General features: G+C 34.9%; 1 protein-coding gene across 1 annotated transcript in view; it reads right to left on the reverse strand.

Annotated features, from left to right (window-relative positions):
• LOC110030482 (general transcription factor 3C polypeptide 3) overlaps positions 1–20,767 on the reverse strand; it is a gene marked incomplete in the record, with an annotated part of 67,975 nt that extends 47,208 nt beyond the window's left edge. The window contains 6 exon segments of the mRNA XM_020733210.1: positions 2,046–2,241; positions 6,790–6,971; positions 17,856–17,963; positions 19,898–20,000; positions 20,085–20,519; positions 20,649–20,767. Coding sequence (XP_020588869.1) covers positions 2,046–2,241; positions 6,790–6,971; positions 17,856–17,963; positions 19,898–20,000; positions 20,085–20,350 — 855 coding nt within the window.
• Positions 20,768–20,773: the final 6 nt, after the last annotated feature.

Consider the following 20,773-nt stretch of genomic DNA (forward strand, 5'->3'; position numbering starts at 1 on the left):
CTTTTGTTTTATTTTGACTCCTGAAATAACTGTTCCTATTTGAGCCACTCTCATTTGCCTTTTTCCACGTCCTACCTTGAAAACCTAAACTTTGAATTCTTGAAGACTAGAACCATTGATCATTATCGAGAGTTTTCTCAAGTGACTCCCGTCATTTGGGATGTAATTAACTATAGGGGCTTGCCTCTATAGGGAACTTGGAACCCAGGTAAAATAAGCCCTATTTAATCTTTGTATTAAATAGGGGAATTTGTCGGTCATATATAAAAGGTTCGCAGACCAAACGGATGTCACAAATCTCTTAGTTTGCAGGATTGGGTCTATCGCTGAGGTCTACACTTATCTCTCGGGAGGGTGTAGTATTCGCGGTATCAGGCACGATTATGCAAACTATCAGACTAATGAGATCCATTTGATCTCATTTTTCAAAAATTAAAACATACTACTTTTAAAACTCAAACTATATATCTTTTATATTTAAATTAAATCTCAAAAATTATTTTCATATATCATATTTTTCAAATAAATCTAATCAATCGAAAAAAAGTTGACCGACACCCGTATTCACCCGTAATATGGGAACCCTTGCTTAGCATTAGTTTCATGGACTAACTTCTTTACCCGTATTCACCCGTAATATTGGAACCCTTGCTTAGTTAACACTACACCCAGGCGCCGGTGTAGCGGCCCTTGCACACTTTTCACTGTATTCAGGCTATACAGCGCGTCGCTTCCAGGAGACGCTCTAGCACTTACACGATGATCAAAAGGATTCATATCATGAATTTTTTTCGACAAGTTTTAAGCTGGTTGTCGACTACTTAACGCAACCCTCCACTTTTCGCATCCGGGCTTGGGACCGACATCGGCAGTGTTGATTTTTTCATAAGATATATAATAAATTTATTTTGTAGTTTTGAGACTACAAGTTTTCCTCAATTTTGTTGAATAAGAGTTAGAAACAAACATCATGAAGAAATGGAGTGGAAAGAATGTCATAATAGAGTCTCAAACTCCATCATAGTCGGTCACCAAACTCAGAATGCTCTCTCCGAAGGTCGTTAGAGAACAACTGTAATAGAAATCCAACAAAAGGAGGCTTCTATAAGCTAGCAGCTAGAGCTTGAACACCTCTGGCAGGCATTGAGACCAAGTCACGGCAACCAGAGGCAGCAGGAAACAAGGGAACAAGAGCATGTCTAATTTTCTTTAGACTCTTTGAATTCATGATTTGAAGATAGCAGAACTACAGTTCGCTACGAGCAAGGAACAAAGGAGAGTCCATGGCAGTTTTATTCCTCTAGTTGTTTACAACTCTCAAAAGCAGACTCATGAGAGTATTTCCTATTCATCTTGCAAGCAGCCAGTGGCCCTTCTTCCTAGTTTCAGCCGTAGAGAGATAGAGGTAAGATTTTGATATATCTCGACAGGGAGGCATGAGGTTATGATTCTTGACCAGTGGCTACAGCAACAAAATTTGAGGTTTTTCAAGGTGGGTAAAAAGTAAAATTTGTTGTCCAGGCATCACATAACCTCCCAGCTAGAAAGGAACTAAAGTTAAAGGTATCAAACCCATGCTAAAAGGGGTTGACAGCCTTGAAGCCAACTGGAATCAATGGTGATCAAGTTTCTTAAGAGTTCTTGTATTCTTCTTAATCAATTTTATTAAATCTTTTCTAGACTATCTCTCAACTGTTAACAAGCTGAACAAGAAACTGTAATATCTACCCTGGGAAACCAGAAAAATGTTGCTTGAACTACAATTCTAAATCATTACTTTGTTTGAGATCATCTTTACAGAACTTTAAACTTCAGTATGATTATCCACAGCCTTAATAATATTTATTTTATTTCCACTCTAAAAAACTTTATTGTCTTTAGAGCCTCAAGAATCATGCCTATTTAAAGAAACCTTAATATGAACATTGATCAAATTACAATACCGATAAATGTGCAAATAAATTGACTTTCAAAATGCAAAGAACTTTTACTTTAAAATTAGTATCAAGAAGATATAATGCATGTTATCAAAAAATAATTATTACCTTAGATGCCATCTTTCGTGCTTCAGTATTGGCAGGATAAAGACCTATAATCTGATCAAATGAGTCTGCCGCTTTCTGAAACTCCCCAAGCTCGAAATAAAGAAAAGCACGATCAAATCTAAGACCAACATCCTTTGGGTCTGCAGCTATTGCCTTTGAAAGGCAATATCTAACTTGACCAAAATTTTTCTCCTCACTGTCGTATAAAATATGAAATTAAAGCAAGATAACAGCAAACTAATAGCCATACAGAAAAGGAAACGAACGACTAACATATAAAAAAAGAATCAAACAAAAAATGTATGCTTATAATTTATCTAAAATTTAATCAGTATGTTGTATTTAAGGAAATACCAAAATATATAACAATTAAAAACCTCACATTATGTAAGCAACAATAAGCCTTTCAACACAGCAAGTTCTTCAGGTGGATAACAATGTGATCACGAGCTAATCCAACCCTAACTCAAACTTTGGCTCAAAATCATTTGACCAATCTCAAGCCGAACAAAGTGAGGTCATGGTCCGGCCCAGCCCAATCTTAATTCAAGCCAAAAATAGATCTCATCTCAACTAATTTCCTATCTTGAAAGGCATTCTTAATCTAATTTAGATATATACACTCATTCATATATAGATTCATATATATGAACAGATAGATGTATGTACTCATAAATCGAAATAAAAATATGTAAATGCAGTCATGCATACTTGCATATACATTTTTGTTATGATCAATCAAGATCAATATGATCCAGGCTCAGCTTAATTGAATTTCGATCTATCTAATTTGAGCGCATTAATCAACTACTTGAATTTAATATGTGCTAAAAATAAACCCAGTTTTCAAGCAAAATTTGAGCTTCAAGCCAAATTCATCATACTGTTTATTGCAAGAACAAAAAAAAAAGAATAAATAGTAAGAACGTCAGGACAATACATAACCTGCATTTTGATTATATGAGTCCTTAAGAAATTCAACAAAACCCAAACTATCTAAAACTCCAAGAGAACACAACCATATAATAACCTTTTGTGAAGCATACAAATATCTTTAGACATAAATCATCAAAGTTTAACCCTCACCTTCACCGCCCCCAAAAACCATAAAATCAATAAAAATCCTCTATGGGGGCAGCAAAAAATAAATACATGTGATATTAAAAGAACTGAGTCCAAGAAGATTCAAACGCAACTCATTGCATGCACTTCTGACTTCTTAACTCATCTATATCTGCAAACTTATACTATTAATAACTTTATAGAAAATATCAATTACATACATACAAAAACAAAGTACATTAATGCATATTTGTCTGTATAATAAATTCAAAGTATTTAAGGGATAATTTGAGACCACTTTTATCTTTTGTTTTTCGTTTTTTGATTTTTTTTTTTTTTGGTTGAGTTTGTGTTTTTTATTAGAATTAAAACATGTTTGATTATGGTTCATATTTTTAAAAATATTCAAAAAAAGGTTGTTTTGAGAGTTTTTAAAAACAATGTAATTTAATTTTTAAGAAAAAAATAAAAACATGAAAAATTATACTAATCAAACATGTTTTCAAAAACAAATAACAAAAGTGATGTCAAACAAGCCCAAAATCTATCACATCAAAGTATTATTTAAAAAAAAAAAATCCTTGATAATTCTGAATATTATATAAACTGAAAGTTTCATATCAAACACTTAAAACTATATTTTCTTAATTTTAAGCCCCTTATCCAATAAAAATTTACTTGATTAACTTTCAACTTATTTCAAAAAATATCACATTAATTAAAATTATGTTATATACAAAAGACATACACCAAGGCACCATACTTCATACATCTTTCATAAGTGTTTTTATTACAAACAAAAAAAGATATGGACTCAATGCTGATCTTTGATGCAATTCTACCATGAATGAAAACTCTTTAATAACTCTAAAATTACTATTAATATCCATCAATACTCCATCAAGTGTATCTTTAATAACTTAAGCTGACTTTTGACACAAACATTTCTTTCTTAATGCAAATCAAAATTCTCATGATATTTGATTATGAGTTCTCAAAATCAATACAAATATTAAAGATCAATTCTCTACCCTTTGTATGATTACTTTAATCATTCAAACACAAAAATTGCTTCCATGGTAAATCTACCTAGCATATAATCAAATTGATTCACTAAAATTCGCATAGAATTTTTATAATATATCCACTAGTCTCTCTCTCTCTCTCTCTCTCTTATAGCTTCATTATATATCTTGTAAGCTTGATCCATGTATAGTTAAAAAAAAGTTCTAACATATTCTTTATTGTAAATCTTAGTACCAAAATGATTCTTCTCCATCCATTTGTTGGCTTCTAATCTTCAAAAATCATTGAAAGATTTACTATACAAATAATCACAATATCCCCAATAAAACTCTAAATCTTAATAGTTAGCTCTCATGAACCTAAGGCTATATCTTCATTCATCTTCATAAATTACTTCGCTTCACATTCTTGTATCAATATATAATATACTTCATTATTCTGTTTATTAAGATCACACAAAATAATTACTTCCTTTAAACTCACATTTAATAATTTATCAAAGTAACATTTCACTCTTTTCTTAATTTATTCATCCTTAATTAAAATGATATCTTCACTTCCATTGCATTTAAATTGAGTCTCAAGATCTCTTATTTCTAGCCGTAGCTATTTTATATATTTTCTTTTTCCTCTGTTGATGGCAAGATTATTGTGTAAATCATCATCAAGAGTTATAACTTTTGATTTAATTACTAGTCATTGTAAGATTTTTAGCATTCATATAACTATTATAAACTTTAAGAGTATTTAACTTTTGTCACAATTTAGAGTGCATTGTTTTTCTTATTAACATTTATATATTCTTAATCCATCACTAAATCTCCTTACTAATATGATATATTTTTCAGTCTCTCCTAAAACTTTATAGCAATCTTTCTTGTTAACCTTTTATATATTCTTAATCCATCACTAAATCTCCTTATTAATCTGATATATTTTTCAGTCTCTCCTAAAACATTTATAGCAATATTTTAATGAAACTAGCCATCTTATCCCGCATCAGTGTTGGTTTCATAAAAAAAATTCAACTTAACTCTATTAACAACCAATCTTAAAAAATTAGCAATTTTTATCGTTTAAATATCATAATTTTTAATACGACAACAGCAAAACCTTTATCCCGCTAAGTGGGGTCGACTACATGAATCCTTTTTCTCCATTGCATCCTATTTAGTGTCAGATTTTCATTTAATTCTAATAAATTAAGATCATATTTTCTAATAAGAAAAATAATTATTTTGATTATTTTTTCTATATTATTAAGATATTCATCTAAAATAACAACATTTTAATAAGAAAAATTATTTTTTTTATTATTTTTTATATTATTAAGATATTCATCTATAACCACTACTCTCGAGTCATATGGTCTCATTTTATTTTGGAATCACCATATAATCTTTGAAAAAAAAAAGACTTTCCTCTTAAATAAAAAAGAAAACCATTTGGGAATTGATGGCTTAGCTTTCACAAGTAATCAGGCATTTTATCATTTCTTCAAGCATGTATTCACAATTGCAAGATCATATTCTACAGTAAAATCAAGTATACCTTCACCTATATTACTTATATCGGTTACTCTACACCTACCATGAATTCTCTCATAGCACATCCTACAAGAACTTTATAGATTCAATTCAATCTCCTTCAATAAATATCCTTCATATTGAAAATTGATTTGTTAAATTATCTTATAATCCAACTTGAAGAGCATAATAACTAAACCACATTTATAATATCTCACCAATACCCATTTAGGAAGTAATTACTATATCACTAATCTATTTACCTAAATTCATTCAATTATCCATTACTATACCAATCGCATTTGTTTTAACATAAAGTCTAAAATTTTTTGCCAATCTTATTGAATTTTCATTTTTTCCATTAAGTAACTTGGAAACTAAAGTAATTAGGCATATGAAAGATTCAATGTCATGAAATTCATCAGGGGCATGACAGGATAACTAAATAAGTTTACAATTTTATTTGTATTTTTTTATTATCCAATGAAAATATAAATGCCTAATCCAAGCCAGCTTAACTCATGATGCAAGAAAAGCATTACACCATGACATTCACTTGAAAAGATAAGTGCATACAATATTGCATCAAGCCCTCTGGTAATTTGTTGCCTACAATTTATGAATTGATTTTCATAAAGCACAAGTCAACTTTGCATAGAAGATTAAGAAGGAAATAGGTGGCCTCACTTTCTTCACCCAAGCGCACGCATGTAGATGAAAATCAACCATCCCAATGCATTGTATCCAAAATATTGGCATATCAGAAATTCCCAAGCTTCAGTAAATGAATACATAAACTCAGAAGCAGGTCTTCAATATAAATCAATACATGCGCAGATTGCACAATTTATTTTATAATGCATCTTTAACATGTGATCACAACCACTTACACAATAAATAATAATAGAGGAATTGGACATGCTGAAATTCATTAAAGAATGCCAGTACAAAAGTTAATTATAGGTGAATAGTACCATGCAATAGTTCAGAGGTTGCAGACATTTAATTGGCATTTAGAAGTGAAATGCAAATATTCATTGATTTTAATATTTTTAACTCAAATCTCAACATAAAGGTCAAAATATTATGCCCATGAGCTGTGAGTGCACAAAATAAGAACATATGCTTACATAGACCAAGTAAAAAGCTTCTTCCAAAGAGATACATCTTTTGGTGATAAATGTGCAGCAATCATGTGAAAATTTAGAGCTTTTTTTCTATCATTCATAGCATCGTATATAAGACCAAGTAGGTGGTATGGATCAGGTAAATTAGGTGCAAGTTGAACAGCTGCTTCTAATATGGCTATAGCCTGAAACAAGAAGAAGGAATGGTATGAGATGAGCATTATCTGACCATCCCTTCGAAGGGGAATAATTTCATTGCTTGGTAGTTAAACTTTATATATCACTCAACAAAGCAAGACAAAAAAAAAAAGAATGATCCAAAAAATAACAACGCAAAAAGATAAAGAGTTATCAATATATATTAAAAAAATTAAATTCTAAAATAATATCACAGCTAGTCATCATGAGATAAATGTAGTCCCAAAGTATGACATTCTCCAATTTAGTCCCTCAACCATATAATATCGATCTAAAATGCTCTAGAAATTGTGATAGAAAATTAAACCCAATTTGATTCATCAACTATACAAAATTGATTTCAATTTAGTCCCTAGAGACCATTTTGGACCACTTTTATATACTCAAGAAACTAAATTGGTAAAACATGATAGTCTAACACTAAATTGGCCACATAAGAATAATCAGAAGCTTATTTTGGGATTTAACCCCATTTAAGAACAAAAGTAATCATCAACATTTTGAATCATCATTAGCCATATCCTAGCTATTCTTTATCAATCAGCATTCACATTCTTGTTGAAAGTTGCATGCATTGTTCTCTACATGATGCAAATATGCTGTAAAATAATAAACATTGATAGAAAATAGGTAGCAAACAAAAGAGAATAATACTAACCAGTGAATTCTCATGCTATTAAAGCCAAATCTTTAAAAAGCATTAGGTTGTTGAATAGTCAACAACAAGAAAATTAAGAAGCCAAAAACATAGGAAGTAAAAAAATTCTACATTGAATTCAGAAAAATTTAAATGATCCAAAACATCATCAAAATATATACAAAAAGACTATATAAAAGGAATTAAACTTTATTTGAAGATAAAATTATCATTATCCTTATCATATTTATAACTAATTTAAAAAATACAAATAGCTAATGAAAAATAAACAGTTAAAATAGGGCTAAAAATATTTAAATTGGTCAAGTTCAACTTATTAATTGTTCGATTTGGCTGATGGTCCTAGAGATATTGAGTATATCAAAATTGGATTTTTTTTTAATGATTAAATCATATAGACAATATTGCAGCATTTCCCCAAGGAAGAAATAATGTCTTTTGTAAGAGTAAAAGTCGTAGAATATCTCTAGAAGGTCAAAAAGGCTATGATACTGGAACTAGTAAGAAAAATAGTGAAAACACAAAAAAAAAGCTTTCATTAATATTAAAATAGGATTACAACATGACTCAAATGAAAAATAACAACACAAGACAAACATAAAATGACACGAGCAAACACTTCTAACTGTATCTCATTGGGTGGTGGAGGTAGGCTAAAGAGATAGGAATGATAAGGAGGGATAAATAAATGACACAAACAGCACTCCTAAATGTAACCGTTGGGTGGTGGAGGTAGGCTAAAGGGATAGGAATGATAAGGAGGGATGAAGGCAGCCATAGCAGCCATAGAAGGCAGGTGGTGGCGAAGGGAATGTGCGGAACTATAGGAATAGTAAGTGGGAATGGGATGTCGGTGGTCAACAGCGGTAGTAGGGTGGTTGGGAGGAGCTTGAGAGGAGTTAGGTAGGCGGGATAGCAGTAATAATCTGAGGAAGGGGGAATTGTTGGGTATTAGGGTGACGGTGGGAGAGTTTGGCGGCTGAAGAGTGGAGGGGAGAGTTGGGTGGTTGAAGCGTGGGGAGAAGAATGTTTGGGGAAGGTAAAAGGGAGGATATAATCACCACTTTGGAGGGATACAACCGAAGCACCACCACCTCCTCGGATACAGCCGATAAAGGGGAAAAAGAGTCCACACAGGAGATCTGAAACTAAATACACCAATAATTGACTCCCTACATACCTAAGAAGTAATTTTTAGGCTCAAAGGAAACTTCCACACAAAAAGGATAAGTAGGAAGCCAAGAAGAATCCATAAATCACTTTCCAGAAAAAATTCGGTGCAAATAGCCTAGCCGGATCACGAGAATTCGCGATTTCCCTACCTGTTGCAGGTTCTCCCGACTTCACAAAGTCGCGGGTCCCTGCTTTGCATCGAACGGTTTCGCGAGGCTTTGGCTCCGCTGTTGCTAAGTGCCCCCCTCTGGGGTGCTGTTCTGCACCCAATTTCAGGCACTAATTCAAGCGTCTGTGTCAGTCTCCTGGGGTTGGGGAGAGCTTCGACTTCATTGATCAAAGCTTCGGTTTCGCTGTCAGCCACCCTGGATCCCACTGGCAGCTGCACTGTCGCCCGAGATAGTTGAGGGTCATCCCCATTTTGCGAGTATATATCCCAATTGATCTGTCCTCTTAGGGTTGTAGATCATGCCTATACTGATGAACCTTCCAAAAGTACCCCATGATCGGTTCAAACGAACATGCAGTGAGAGCAATCTGACCCTTCTAGCACGGCGGTAGTGTTGTTGGTACGTAGTCCTGACATGATCTCGGTTGTATTTGTCCGGTATCGGGGGCGGGTGTCTCGGTCCTCTCGTCTAGTGTCATTACTAAAACTGATTCTACTGTCGTTGTTTTGCGTAAAAGGGAACTTGTGACCTCGGACTCTGTTAAAGAGAGGAAGGTGATGCACTTCTCGTCCTTGGTGAAAGAAAGCATGTTTTTATATCCGTCTTGTTGAGTCCTCTGGTCATATTGCCAAGCACATCCCAATAAAAGATAACAGACATCCATAGAGACCACGTCACAGCACACCTGGTTTTGCAACTAGCCTCCGCTCAAAAAGTCTACCAAGCATCTTCGGTCGATACTGACCCCTTCTTCAGCCACGTTGGTGAATATGGTTGGGAATGTCTTTGAGTTGCGAGTCCTAATTTCTTTACCATTTATGTCGACATCACGTTCTTGTTGCTTCCGCCGTCGATGATGAAACTGCATACCATTCCGTTCACTGTGCAGCGAGTGTAGAATATGTTATGGCGAAGCCACTGTGAATCCCTCATGTCCTAGGTTTGTATGATACGTTGAATCACGAGCGGTTGTCCTTCCTCTGGGGGAAACTGATACTCCTCACCCAGTTCCTCGGCTTTCTCTTCATTGCTAATTCGTCCTAGGTTTGTATGATACGTTGAATCACGAGCGGCTGTCCTTCATCTGGGGGAAACTGATACTCCTCACCCTGTTCCTCGGCTTTCTCTTCATTGCTAATTCCTTCTACGGTGCCTTGATCTGTGAGTGTGACAAACCTGCTTGTGGGGACGTTGGAGGTAATGAGGTCGTAGCTGCGGCATCGGTAGCACTTACTGGTCGGCACCGTGTTGGAGTTGCCCTTTTCCTGTTTCTTCTCACTTTGATCCGTAGTGTCATTCCCCAATCTGAGCTTGCCTCTCCTAAGATATCCCTGTTGATCGTGGTAATTGTAGGCGATAGCCTACCTAAAGATTGCTGCTTGAAAGATGATTGTTGCCGATTCAGCTTTTGTTGTCTTTCCACCTTCAAGGCTAATGCCTGAACATCCCCTAGCGTCCAGTATGGTTATAACTGTATCACATTGTTGATGGTGGGTTTTAGACCCCCGAGATATTTGATGATTGTGTGCTCCTCTGGCTCTGCCAGCTTGGATTTTAGCGACAGGTGGTCAAACTAGACTGTGAGCTCTTCTACTGAAAGACCCTCTACTGCAAGTTGTAGATCTTCAAAACCATATCCTGACGATAGTGGGGTGGGAAGTACTTTTTCTGCAATGCCTTCAGCTTCTCCCACTTAGTGATCTTTTCACTGCCTTCTCTTTTCCTCTGTTTCAGCACATTTTCCCACCATAACGAAGCGCTCTTTTTCAACTTAATGGCAGCTAGCTTGACCAGTTTGTCTTCTGATAGAATTTTATATTCGAAAATCCATTCAACGGATTGCAGTCAGTCGATAAATTCATCGGGATCCATATCCCGTTCAATTTCTAAAAGGTCTATCATGATACCAAAGCCCTGCTGACCTCCATAAGGAGCCTCTTCTCTCAGTCTCCTTTGATAGTGGATACCAAAAACACATATTCGATAATCCTCGTCACTGTGATCTTCCATGTGGAACAAATTCATCTCCTCGTCCCTATCTTCTCTTTAACTCCCTCAATCAAGGACAAAGATAACAACTTCTTGGTTTCCGTCATCCAGCTCTGCTAGTCTCCGTTGTAGGCGACGGATTTCTCGTTGACTCTCTGCCTGGGTCAAATCTGGTGTGTCTCTCCATGGTGGCATGGTTGGGTTGGGAATCAGAAGAAAAATTTTTATGGAGGTGAATTAGGTAGGGGCGGTGGTTCGGAAACCCTAGGATGAGACGAAGGGATTGACTAGCTTTGATACCAAACGATACTGGAACTAGTAAGGAAAACAGTGAAAACACAAAAACAAGCTTTCATTAATATTAAATTAGGATTACAATATGACTCAAACAGCAAATAACAGCACAAGACATAAATGACACAAACAATACTCCTAAATATACCCATTCAGTGGTGGAGGTCGCTAGAGGTATAGGACTGATTAGGAGGGATGATGAAAGTAGGCTGACCTTGAGAAGAGTTAGGTAGGTGGGATAGCAGTAATAATCTGCAGGAAGAGGGAATGGTTGGGTGTCGAGGTAGGTGGGATAGCAGTAATAATCTGCAGGAAGAGGAAATGGTTGGGTGTCGGGGGGGGTGATAGTAGGAGATTTTGGCAGGCTAAATAGTGGGGAGTAGAAGGTTTGGGGAAAGTAAAAGAGAGAATATAATCACCACCTTCGAGAGGATACAGCCAAAGTACCACTACCTCCTTGGATACAACTCACAAAGGGGAAAGAGACTCCATACAGGATATCGAAAACTAAACACACCAAGAGCTGACTCCCTGCACACCTAGGACAATAATTTATAGGCTCAAAGGAAACTTCTACACAAAAGGGATAGGTGGGAAGCCAAGACGAATCCAAAACACTTACCAGAAAAAATTTGGTGTGACTACCCTAGCTGGATCGCGAGAATTAGTAATTTCCCTCCCTGTCACGGGTTCTCCTGCCTTCGCGAAGCCTCAGGTCCCCGCTCAGCTTCGCGCGGTCTCGCAGGGCTTCAGCCCCTCTATTTCGAAGCGCCCCTCTCCAAGGTGCTATTCTGTGCCCGATTTTGGGTGCTAATCCAAGTGCCTGCATCAGGCTAACAGTGCATTCTAGTGCAAAACACATGGAATCGCTTTTAAGGCATCCATTCCATATTGTCTATGCACCATCATAGCTACTTCTAGTAGAAGGGTGGTAATTAGTAAAAACTAAAGCACAAGCTAGTTGGCATAAACTCCACCTATAAAAATAAGAACAACAAATACTATTGGCTTAAAAGCACATTAGCTCAACAATTATGAGGCATCATTAGAGGACAAAACTAATGTTTAGCACATTACATCCTTGAGTCCTTTTTCATTACCAATGTAATTTACTTCATGGCTCTAGTATGTAAAGACCAAAATACAATGCAGATGATAAGTATTTAAAAGACTGACAGGCTAAATCACAAATGGTCATGAAATTTTTTAAAACATAAAAATGAGCTTGTCTTTCGTCACATATAACAAAATTTATTTATAATCCATAATATTGTTTATGCTCAATACACAATGCAGTAAAATTGTAGAATGAACGCTTAAAGAATGCAATAATACAATTTACCTAGTAGCAAAATCATAAAGAGAAGTGAACCAATAAAAAATTTAGAATTAAATTCTTAATTGCTTTAAGTTTTCATATTCAATATACTTCTAGTTTTAATTTCAGTTCCATATTAAAATTTTGTTCCAAATTCCAATCTATCCATTAGAAAATAAAAATAATTAGGTTACGATCAGATTCTACAACTTTTAAGTAAGCTTCAAGAGCAAGTGACTCCAACAACAGCTCTATCGGTTGAGCATAACGCTACTTAATAATGCCAAAAGCCTTCATTTGGATGAAAGAGTAATGATTGATGAGAAGTGTTCACATATGAGGGTTAGACTATTAATGCACACGAAAAACTTGGGTATAGCTTCATATTAAATGGATAAAAGTTTATTAATTCAAAAATATAAGTGTTTTGCCAGCACTTATAGAATTAAGCTTTTGAGCTTAAAATAGGCTTGACCATCACTACATGTGGTACATTTTGATTTTCCTTGATTTGCAGCTTGACCATCACTACATGTGGTACATTTTGATTTTTCCTTGATTTGCACTCTCTAGCAGAGAAAGTGCTTATAAAAGACTATGTAAGAGACAAAAATTGCAGGAAATAATTGCATTGAAGTACACAAATTGAAAAAAAAAAATTAATGAATACGTGTGAAAAACAAAAAAAAAACGTGTAATACCAACCTAACATTGGATACACATCAAAATAGTGAAAATCATTAAATAATAGAAAGAAAATATAAGAAATATATACCAAACAATAAATCTTTGGACCATTGACGTTGAACCCTAAGAATATCAAGCAACTAGATCCTAATAATAACAAATCTAGGAAACCAAAACAAATGCTACAAGAGTTATTCATTAAATTCATCAAAGTTTGCACATGAAACACATATAATTAAAAACTAAAACCTTAATAAAAAACAAAACTATCCCTATCCCTAATATTTTTCAATATTGTAATGCACAATCATGATGGTGGATTCTCTTCCTACATCTAGGGCTCGAGATTCTTCGACGGTGTTACTTCAAGATGAGTACTTAGCACTCCTCTAGCTTCCATTGGTGGCTCCTTTCTTAATATGTGACTATTTCCATGTCATTTGAGTTCAGTATAGCCTTTCATCTCCCCTAACACCAACAATCTTGGGCGGCAGCATCAAAGTATCGATTATGGGCCTTACAACTTCTCCTCCACCTCCTCAATTATCAAAGTTTGGATCACTTTTTGTTCACACCATTTTGAACTCTTGATATGCCTCTTTTTGGGTTTCCTAGGAGGTTCGGTGCAGCTACCGATTCATGCTTGAATCTGATGGCTGGCAGTTCAAACTTTGTAAATAGATCCTAATTCCTACGAGAAATACTAGACCTCACGAAAAATTGAGGTCAACAACCACATAGCTCAAAAATTATCATCAATATTCCAAAGTAAAAATGTCCGCTTCTTTAGTGTTAATAAATTGCGTCTCGATCTTTCCCTCTACATTTTGTCTCATTAGTAATTGGTTGCAATGATGGCATTTTATGAAGGTGATGAAATGTTACTTTAAGGGATATTTGGTTCGATGTATTATGGGTATAAAGTAAAAATAATATATATGGTTTAGTATTTTTTTCTTTTTTAGAATGAAGTAAAACAAGCGTACGCTGCACCAAAATTTTTTGAGGAACTTTCAAGTTGCTCATATCATGTGATGTTCAAATGCATTAGCCACGGCCTACATCATCCCCAAATCCATAACATTCAACCTCTACCAACAGACACTCCCTGACGACCCAACAATCTATATTGTCCCCGGATCCATGACCTCAAACCCCACAAGCAACCGTAACTCTGCATCAACAAAATCAACCCTACATCAACGAACCTCTACCTAACAAACTCATGCCAAGATTTGAAGTCCCACACCCCTGAATCCATAAACCTGAACCACCATTAGCAACCCCATGCCCATGACCCCAACTTAGCAACCCCGCACCATGCATCCTTATGCCCTAACCGTGATCCTGAATAAGATCCCTCCAAGATCTAACACCACTATCTTCAGATCAACATTAACATTCAATTGTTATTGTTGGTGCCATCCTTGGCCACTATCCCTATCATGCCCTAGACAAAAACGGAAGCAGGGCATTTCATTTTTCATTTACCCAAACACAAAAAAAATTGATTTCATGAATTTATTGTACAACAAAGCAAACGACATTAACAAATCCAAGAAATCAAAAATGCAATGTAATTAATGTATACTGCATTTAGAATATGCAGGATTTCTAAGAAGCCACGACCAAAGTAGTCCTTGAAAGATTTGTTTTCATGGGATTCTAAAACACAAGTTTTTTGGATTCTAGACAAAGATTTATTACATTGAAACAAAAAAAGACTACGCTCTAGTTTTTTCTCATAGATTTGATCATATCACTGGCTATTTGTTATAGCTTTTTAAGCGAACATCATGTTGTACTTCAAAAGAAGAATCAATTGTTACCTCAATAAAGATTGCATTTCAAAGAATCTTTTTTGCATTTCAAGAACTAGAGCACATTATTTTTACAAGCTTCAATATTTGGTTGACCTCTTAAATTGAATGCACCCACCACCTCTCTATACAAACTCTCAGTAACTAGAGTTCTGGTGAAGACGAATGAAACTATAAATTCTGAAAAGAAAATATAGCTTGTATAAAAGAATTTTGTCTACTCTCAAAAAGTCAATTTTGAGAATCTATCTTCCTTCTTCTTCATTGTAAAATATGTGGTCATCCTATTTTTTAATGGTTAGTCATACGACTTGATTTAAAACAAAGAAACTAAGATAAAGATAATTGTGGTGAGGGAGATATTGAGGGTTGGAGGTGAACGCTAGAAATGCCTCCTTGCACCAACTAATCCTACAAGTATGATATTGATGAGTTAGTGATAGATAATGAGAACAATACTTTTTACTTGATACTTGCCAATGAATTCCACTATCGGACTCTAATTTCTCCAAACAATTCAACTACTGCTCAACTTCTATAAATGATCTTCACAAGGTGCCTCACAAAATCAGTGAAGATGTATATGCTTCTCCTTGTCGCAAGCCTGTAACAACCGAAATTTGTTTCCTTTTAAACCCGCTATCATGTGACTTATTTCCTTTCCTTCTTGGTCATTGCCTTCCCGAATTGCAACTTTCCTTTTGTTCCTCGGCCTCCTGCCGCCTTTCTGTTCTAAATAAGAATGGGTCGAGGCATTGCAACATTGTCGAAGCCCTGGCTCTCTCTCGCCTCTCGATCCAGGCATTGCAACATTGTCGAAGCCCTGGCTCTCTCTTGCCTCTCGATCCCCTCCTCCCTCTCTCTCGATTTTGCCCAAAAACATCAACCTTGTGACTGAACCTTTGCGACACAATAGCGTTTAGAGCTAGCAGAGAAGGCAACGGCGGTACTTATCAGTTTTTCCATGTTAGTCTTTCAGTTTTGATTCAGCTAGTTTCCTATTTTCATTTCAGTTGTATCAGTGGACTACTCATTATGAATAAAATTTACATTTCCCTTTTTATTTGTATGTAAGTCTTGTTTTGAGAATTAAAAATAGATTCAATTCATTTCATTATGCCCTGAGTTGTCGGGATGTATCGTTTTTTGGACCTGGGGTGTGACAAAGCCATCCCCAAAACTGAGCACTAGTAGCTATCATTATGCCATCTACGAGAAACGATGTGATGACTAAGCTTCTTGATCAACCAAGGAGGGATAAAAAAAAATTTTTTAAATGAAAAAAAGTGAAGGATGGATAGATTTGATGGCATTTTTCCCTCGTCAGTGGAGGCTAGTCACACCCCTTATGATGCAAAAGGTAACTGATGCATGGTTATGAACATTCTTTCAGTTAAAAAAATAGGGATCCAATTGCGAAATAATTTATTGAAAAAGATTCCAATATTCTCTAAACCTTAGAGAGAATGCAAGGAAAAAAAATTCACACTCAAGTTTGCTCAATACAAGTTAGATTAAACAATAACCTTAATGATTTTAGCATTTTGGAATTGGAGAGGAGGATTTAAAAGTTCAGCAAGTGGTGAGTTATTATTGTGGTATTAGATTCCTCGTTGCATGCTGCTTCAAAGTGTGATCCCAGGTTTGGAATTAGGTGTTTAGTGTAGGGGGGAAGATGCTTTGCATTGAATGTGTCGAATGAATTATGCGACTTTCACATTTTGATGTTAGGGCCTTCATACTCTATTTCCTAATAAACTACTCAAAAGATTGCTCCAAATTCTTAAAGCAACCAAGCTTCTTCCATTTCTACTTCCGTTGTATTTCATCTCTTTCACTTTTTGTTTGATATGTATTTATATCAAATTCAATAGTTGAGCTCACTCCTCTCGTCAAAATAAATTTGGTTTCACATAGGTAGTTGGGAGTAGTCTTTATGACTATGGAAGGTTCAACCTTCTGTAATTTTTATTTTCAATTTATGGAATGGAAGTTAAAAGTTTTCAGAAATATTATTATTATTATTATATTCCAAACTAATTCATAAATCAAAAAAAAAAAAAAATTAAATACGTCCTTAATAAAAAAAAAAAAAAAAAAAAAAAAAAAACGTCCTTACATGAAAATTGGTCTAAATAGATATGAAAATAGGTTTGATTCAATTTATCTTTTGTTCAATTTGATTCCTTGAAGGTGACATGTGAAAAATTGAACATATATGAACAAAATTGGTTGAATGGTCAAACAAAAAAAGATGATACCGGTTCATTATTTTTGAAAAAATAAAGCAAAAAATCTATATTCATGTTACATTAAGTACATCTCTTCTCCTTAGTCAAACTTTCATAGCAATCTACCCACATACCCCATAGTTATATCTTCAAGCTTTTTTGCATAACCAAACCACCTAATAATGTATAAAACAAATGCAAGTTATTTTGGAGTACATATCATCAAGTAAAATAATGTAAAGATATGAGATAACCATAAAAAACACCTAACCTAAAGCTCTAGCAACTGACATTAAGGGCAATAATATACCTTAAAAAGCAATCATTAAAAATTTGAAGTTCAAAAAAGTAATGTGCTCACAAAGAAGTCTTTTTTTACGAGCAATGATAGTTCCTTCAAAACAAACTAAAAGACATTTTTTCCGGCTTCCAAACATGAACAAAGTAGAAACATAGCATTGTAACTACAATTTTCAAAACAAGCTACATTTCAATTAAAATAATTAAGAAATGATAAATAAAAGGCCTCACCTCAGCATAATTTCCAGATGCATAGTGGAGGGTAGCATCACCAATTTTATTGCTAAGTTCTGGCGTGAGTTTATTTCGAGATCCTTTCTTCCGCCCTCTTTTCTTGGCCTAACCCACAACAACATAAGATAATTGTCGATACCAAAGGAAAATGAGCATATCAATATACGTAGCATAGCATAATTAATAGTTAGGCTAGAAAATTCAATAATTATAGACATAAAATAGAGATAGTCCATATATATGTGTGTGTTATATATGTGTGTGTGTGTATGTGTATGTGTGTGTGTGTGTCCATATTCTCTTATTATTTTCCATCTTAAATTTCAATCATGTTCTTCTTATTTTATCAATATTAATTAATAAGAATATCTATTAGATTTTAAAATAATGACTATGTTGATAGCAACAATTTCAATTACATCCTTAATAGTGTATTACATATGCAAGTAAGGAACGTTAGTAGGGTTATTTTAATTATAGGAAAACTCTTGACCTAATTGTGTACGCCTCACTAGAGATAAGGCAAGACGAGCCTTAGACGAGCTTGGCTCAATTAAGCCGTAATTCGAGGACTCATTAACACCTATAATTCCATTCCTAATAATGGCAAACAAGAAATTCAAAGGTGTTATATTGGAGTCTATCAACGAAATACTTCAACTTCAGTTGTTTGGGTGTTAAGAGCCAATTTTTTTAGTAAAAGTATTTATAAGTGTTTGGATCTTAGTTTCGGAAGTAGATCGCATTTCTCCTTGAAATGAGTTGGGATGATAATTGCATTAAACTTTTAATCTATAATTAATAATAATAATAATATTGTAAACTTTTAATCTATAATTAATAATAATAATAATAATATTCTTGTTATGTTGCCGCTGTTTTCAGCAAAGATAATATTCCTACCCAATTTTGAAATTAGTTTGATATAGCAAACTTGCCCTAACATAAAGCATATGATAACTTTAGGTAAATCTAAGAATATTCTTATTCAAAAGATGTAGTTAGCATGTAAATAGATACACATTTACAATAATCTAATATCTTATATTACATTATTTGATTATTAATGACATCCAATGTGTCAAAAAAAACATACATTATCAAATTATTTTCAAAATTATTAAACATAGATTTTAATGATTTAAAATCAAAATTCATCGCTAATGCTTATTGTGTTAAATACATATACATGTAAGATATAGTATAGAAATTTACAATGTGGAATTATATACATACCTTAAATAGTGCACATATTATTATAATTAATAATGTTAACTTATTTATAGAATTGCAATAACTATGTTAGGCTTTATTTCTACATAAGTACAATGCAAATAGCATAGAAGGCGAGAGAATTTCTAGTATCCAATTCCAAAGAAATTCAGACAAAAATAGTTTGAAGGCTATGGTTTGCTAAACACAATTTCCACAGATTAAAAAAAAAAATTCCAACTTAGTTACCCAACCAAACGCTTATAAGGTACTAATTTTCACCTTCAATCTTGATCAACATATCAGGTCATTTGAGTAACTTTCAATTCACAGGTTTCCTTCATTAGAGATACTACGTCATACTAGTAAAAGAACAACTATATTCAGTCATCTTCCAGCACTATAAAGCCATAAATCAACACAAGGGAAGATCATCCCCATGACTTTAACTTGCAAGGTTCTACAATTGCACAAACACATTGAATCCAAGATATGATACAATGAGTCATTAAATAATATCAAGTTCAACCACATTTAAAAGAAAATATTTTTTCCCCCACACATGCAAACACATGTACCCCACATATGCAAAGTCTTGAACCCAAGACCTCTTGGTAAAGATAAAGCTTTCAACTACTAGATCAAGATGACTTGCATCATTTAGAAGAATAGATATAATCGAAATGAGAGTAGCAAATGCACCACAAAAATGAAAGAATTTATAAAAGCAATAACTAAATCAAAATCATTCTTCATTCATAAATTATCAAAATAAAGCACCCTTTATATAGAAAATCAAATATGGTTGAAATGCAAATATAACATACAGCTCTTGCTTTTTTACGAAATCCAAAGTTCATCATCTCCTCAATTTCTTCCATGGTAACACCCAGAACCTCATCTTTCTTAGGTTTCTTTCCTAGCCCGTCACTGCAAGAATGCACACAATCATCAAAAACTTGAATTGACTAGATTTATAAGCCATTATTGTAGAATGTAGAGATAATTTGTAACCACTGTTGCGAGGCCTTGCGCTTCCTTTCGGCTCGGATTTCGCACTCGAGCCGCTCGAGATGTTGGTAGAGCTCGGTGCCTCCTTGGTCTCCCTCCTGGACAAAGCTGAGTGGGTCCCCTTCGAATTGCACCGTGAAATCTTCCTCGTCTTCGTCATCATCTACCTCTCCATCGGTGTCTTCCGCGTCCTCAAGTCCGCCCTTGCAGCCCACTTCCCTTTCCTCTTCTATCGCTCCTTCTACCCTTTCTATTTCCATGTCTTCCATAGGCAGGGTGGCAGAAGCATGCACCTTGACGGCGCTGGGGTCTGCTTGGTAGCCGGTTTTAAGCAGAATGTATGCAGGATTTAAGCAAAATTCTGCCAAACAGCAAAAAATGCCTCCGTAAATCCTGACCTCCCGTAATTCGCGATAAATCCGGTATTTACTATAAAACCTGTGAATCGACGGATTTAGTAAATTCGGGATGAGCCAAGAGGGAAAATGTCACGAACAGGCTTAGCTTCCTCAATAGTTTCTGGTAGGAGCGGAGAGGAAGGATGAGAAAAACGGGAGTATGTTATACCGAGCCGATCGTTTGTCAGGCCTCACGCAGGCCGCCTGCGGTGGAGACTGTGGTATCGCCCCCCATCGCTCATTCCGTCGTTGAGCCGGAGGGAACCGGCGCCGCCGCTCCAAGCCCTGGGGAGC

Source organism: Phalaenopsis equestris, unplaced genomic scaffold, assembly GCF_001263595.1.
Source record: "Phalaenopsis equestris unplaced genomic scaffold, ASM126359v1 Scaffold000725, whole genome shotgun sequence".
Classification (NCBI taxonomy): domain Eukaryota; kingdom Viridiplantae; phylum Streptophyta; class Magnoliopsida; order Asparagales; family Orchidaceae; genus Phalaenopsis; species Phalaenopsis equestris.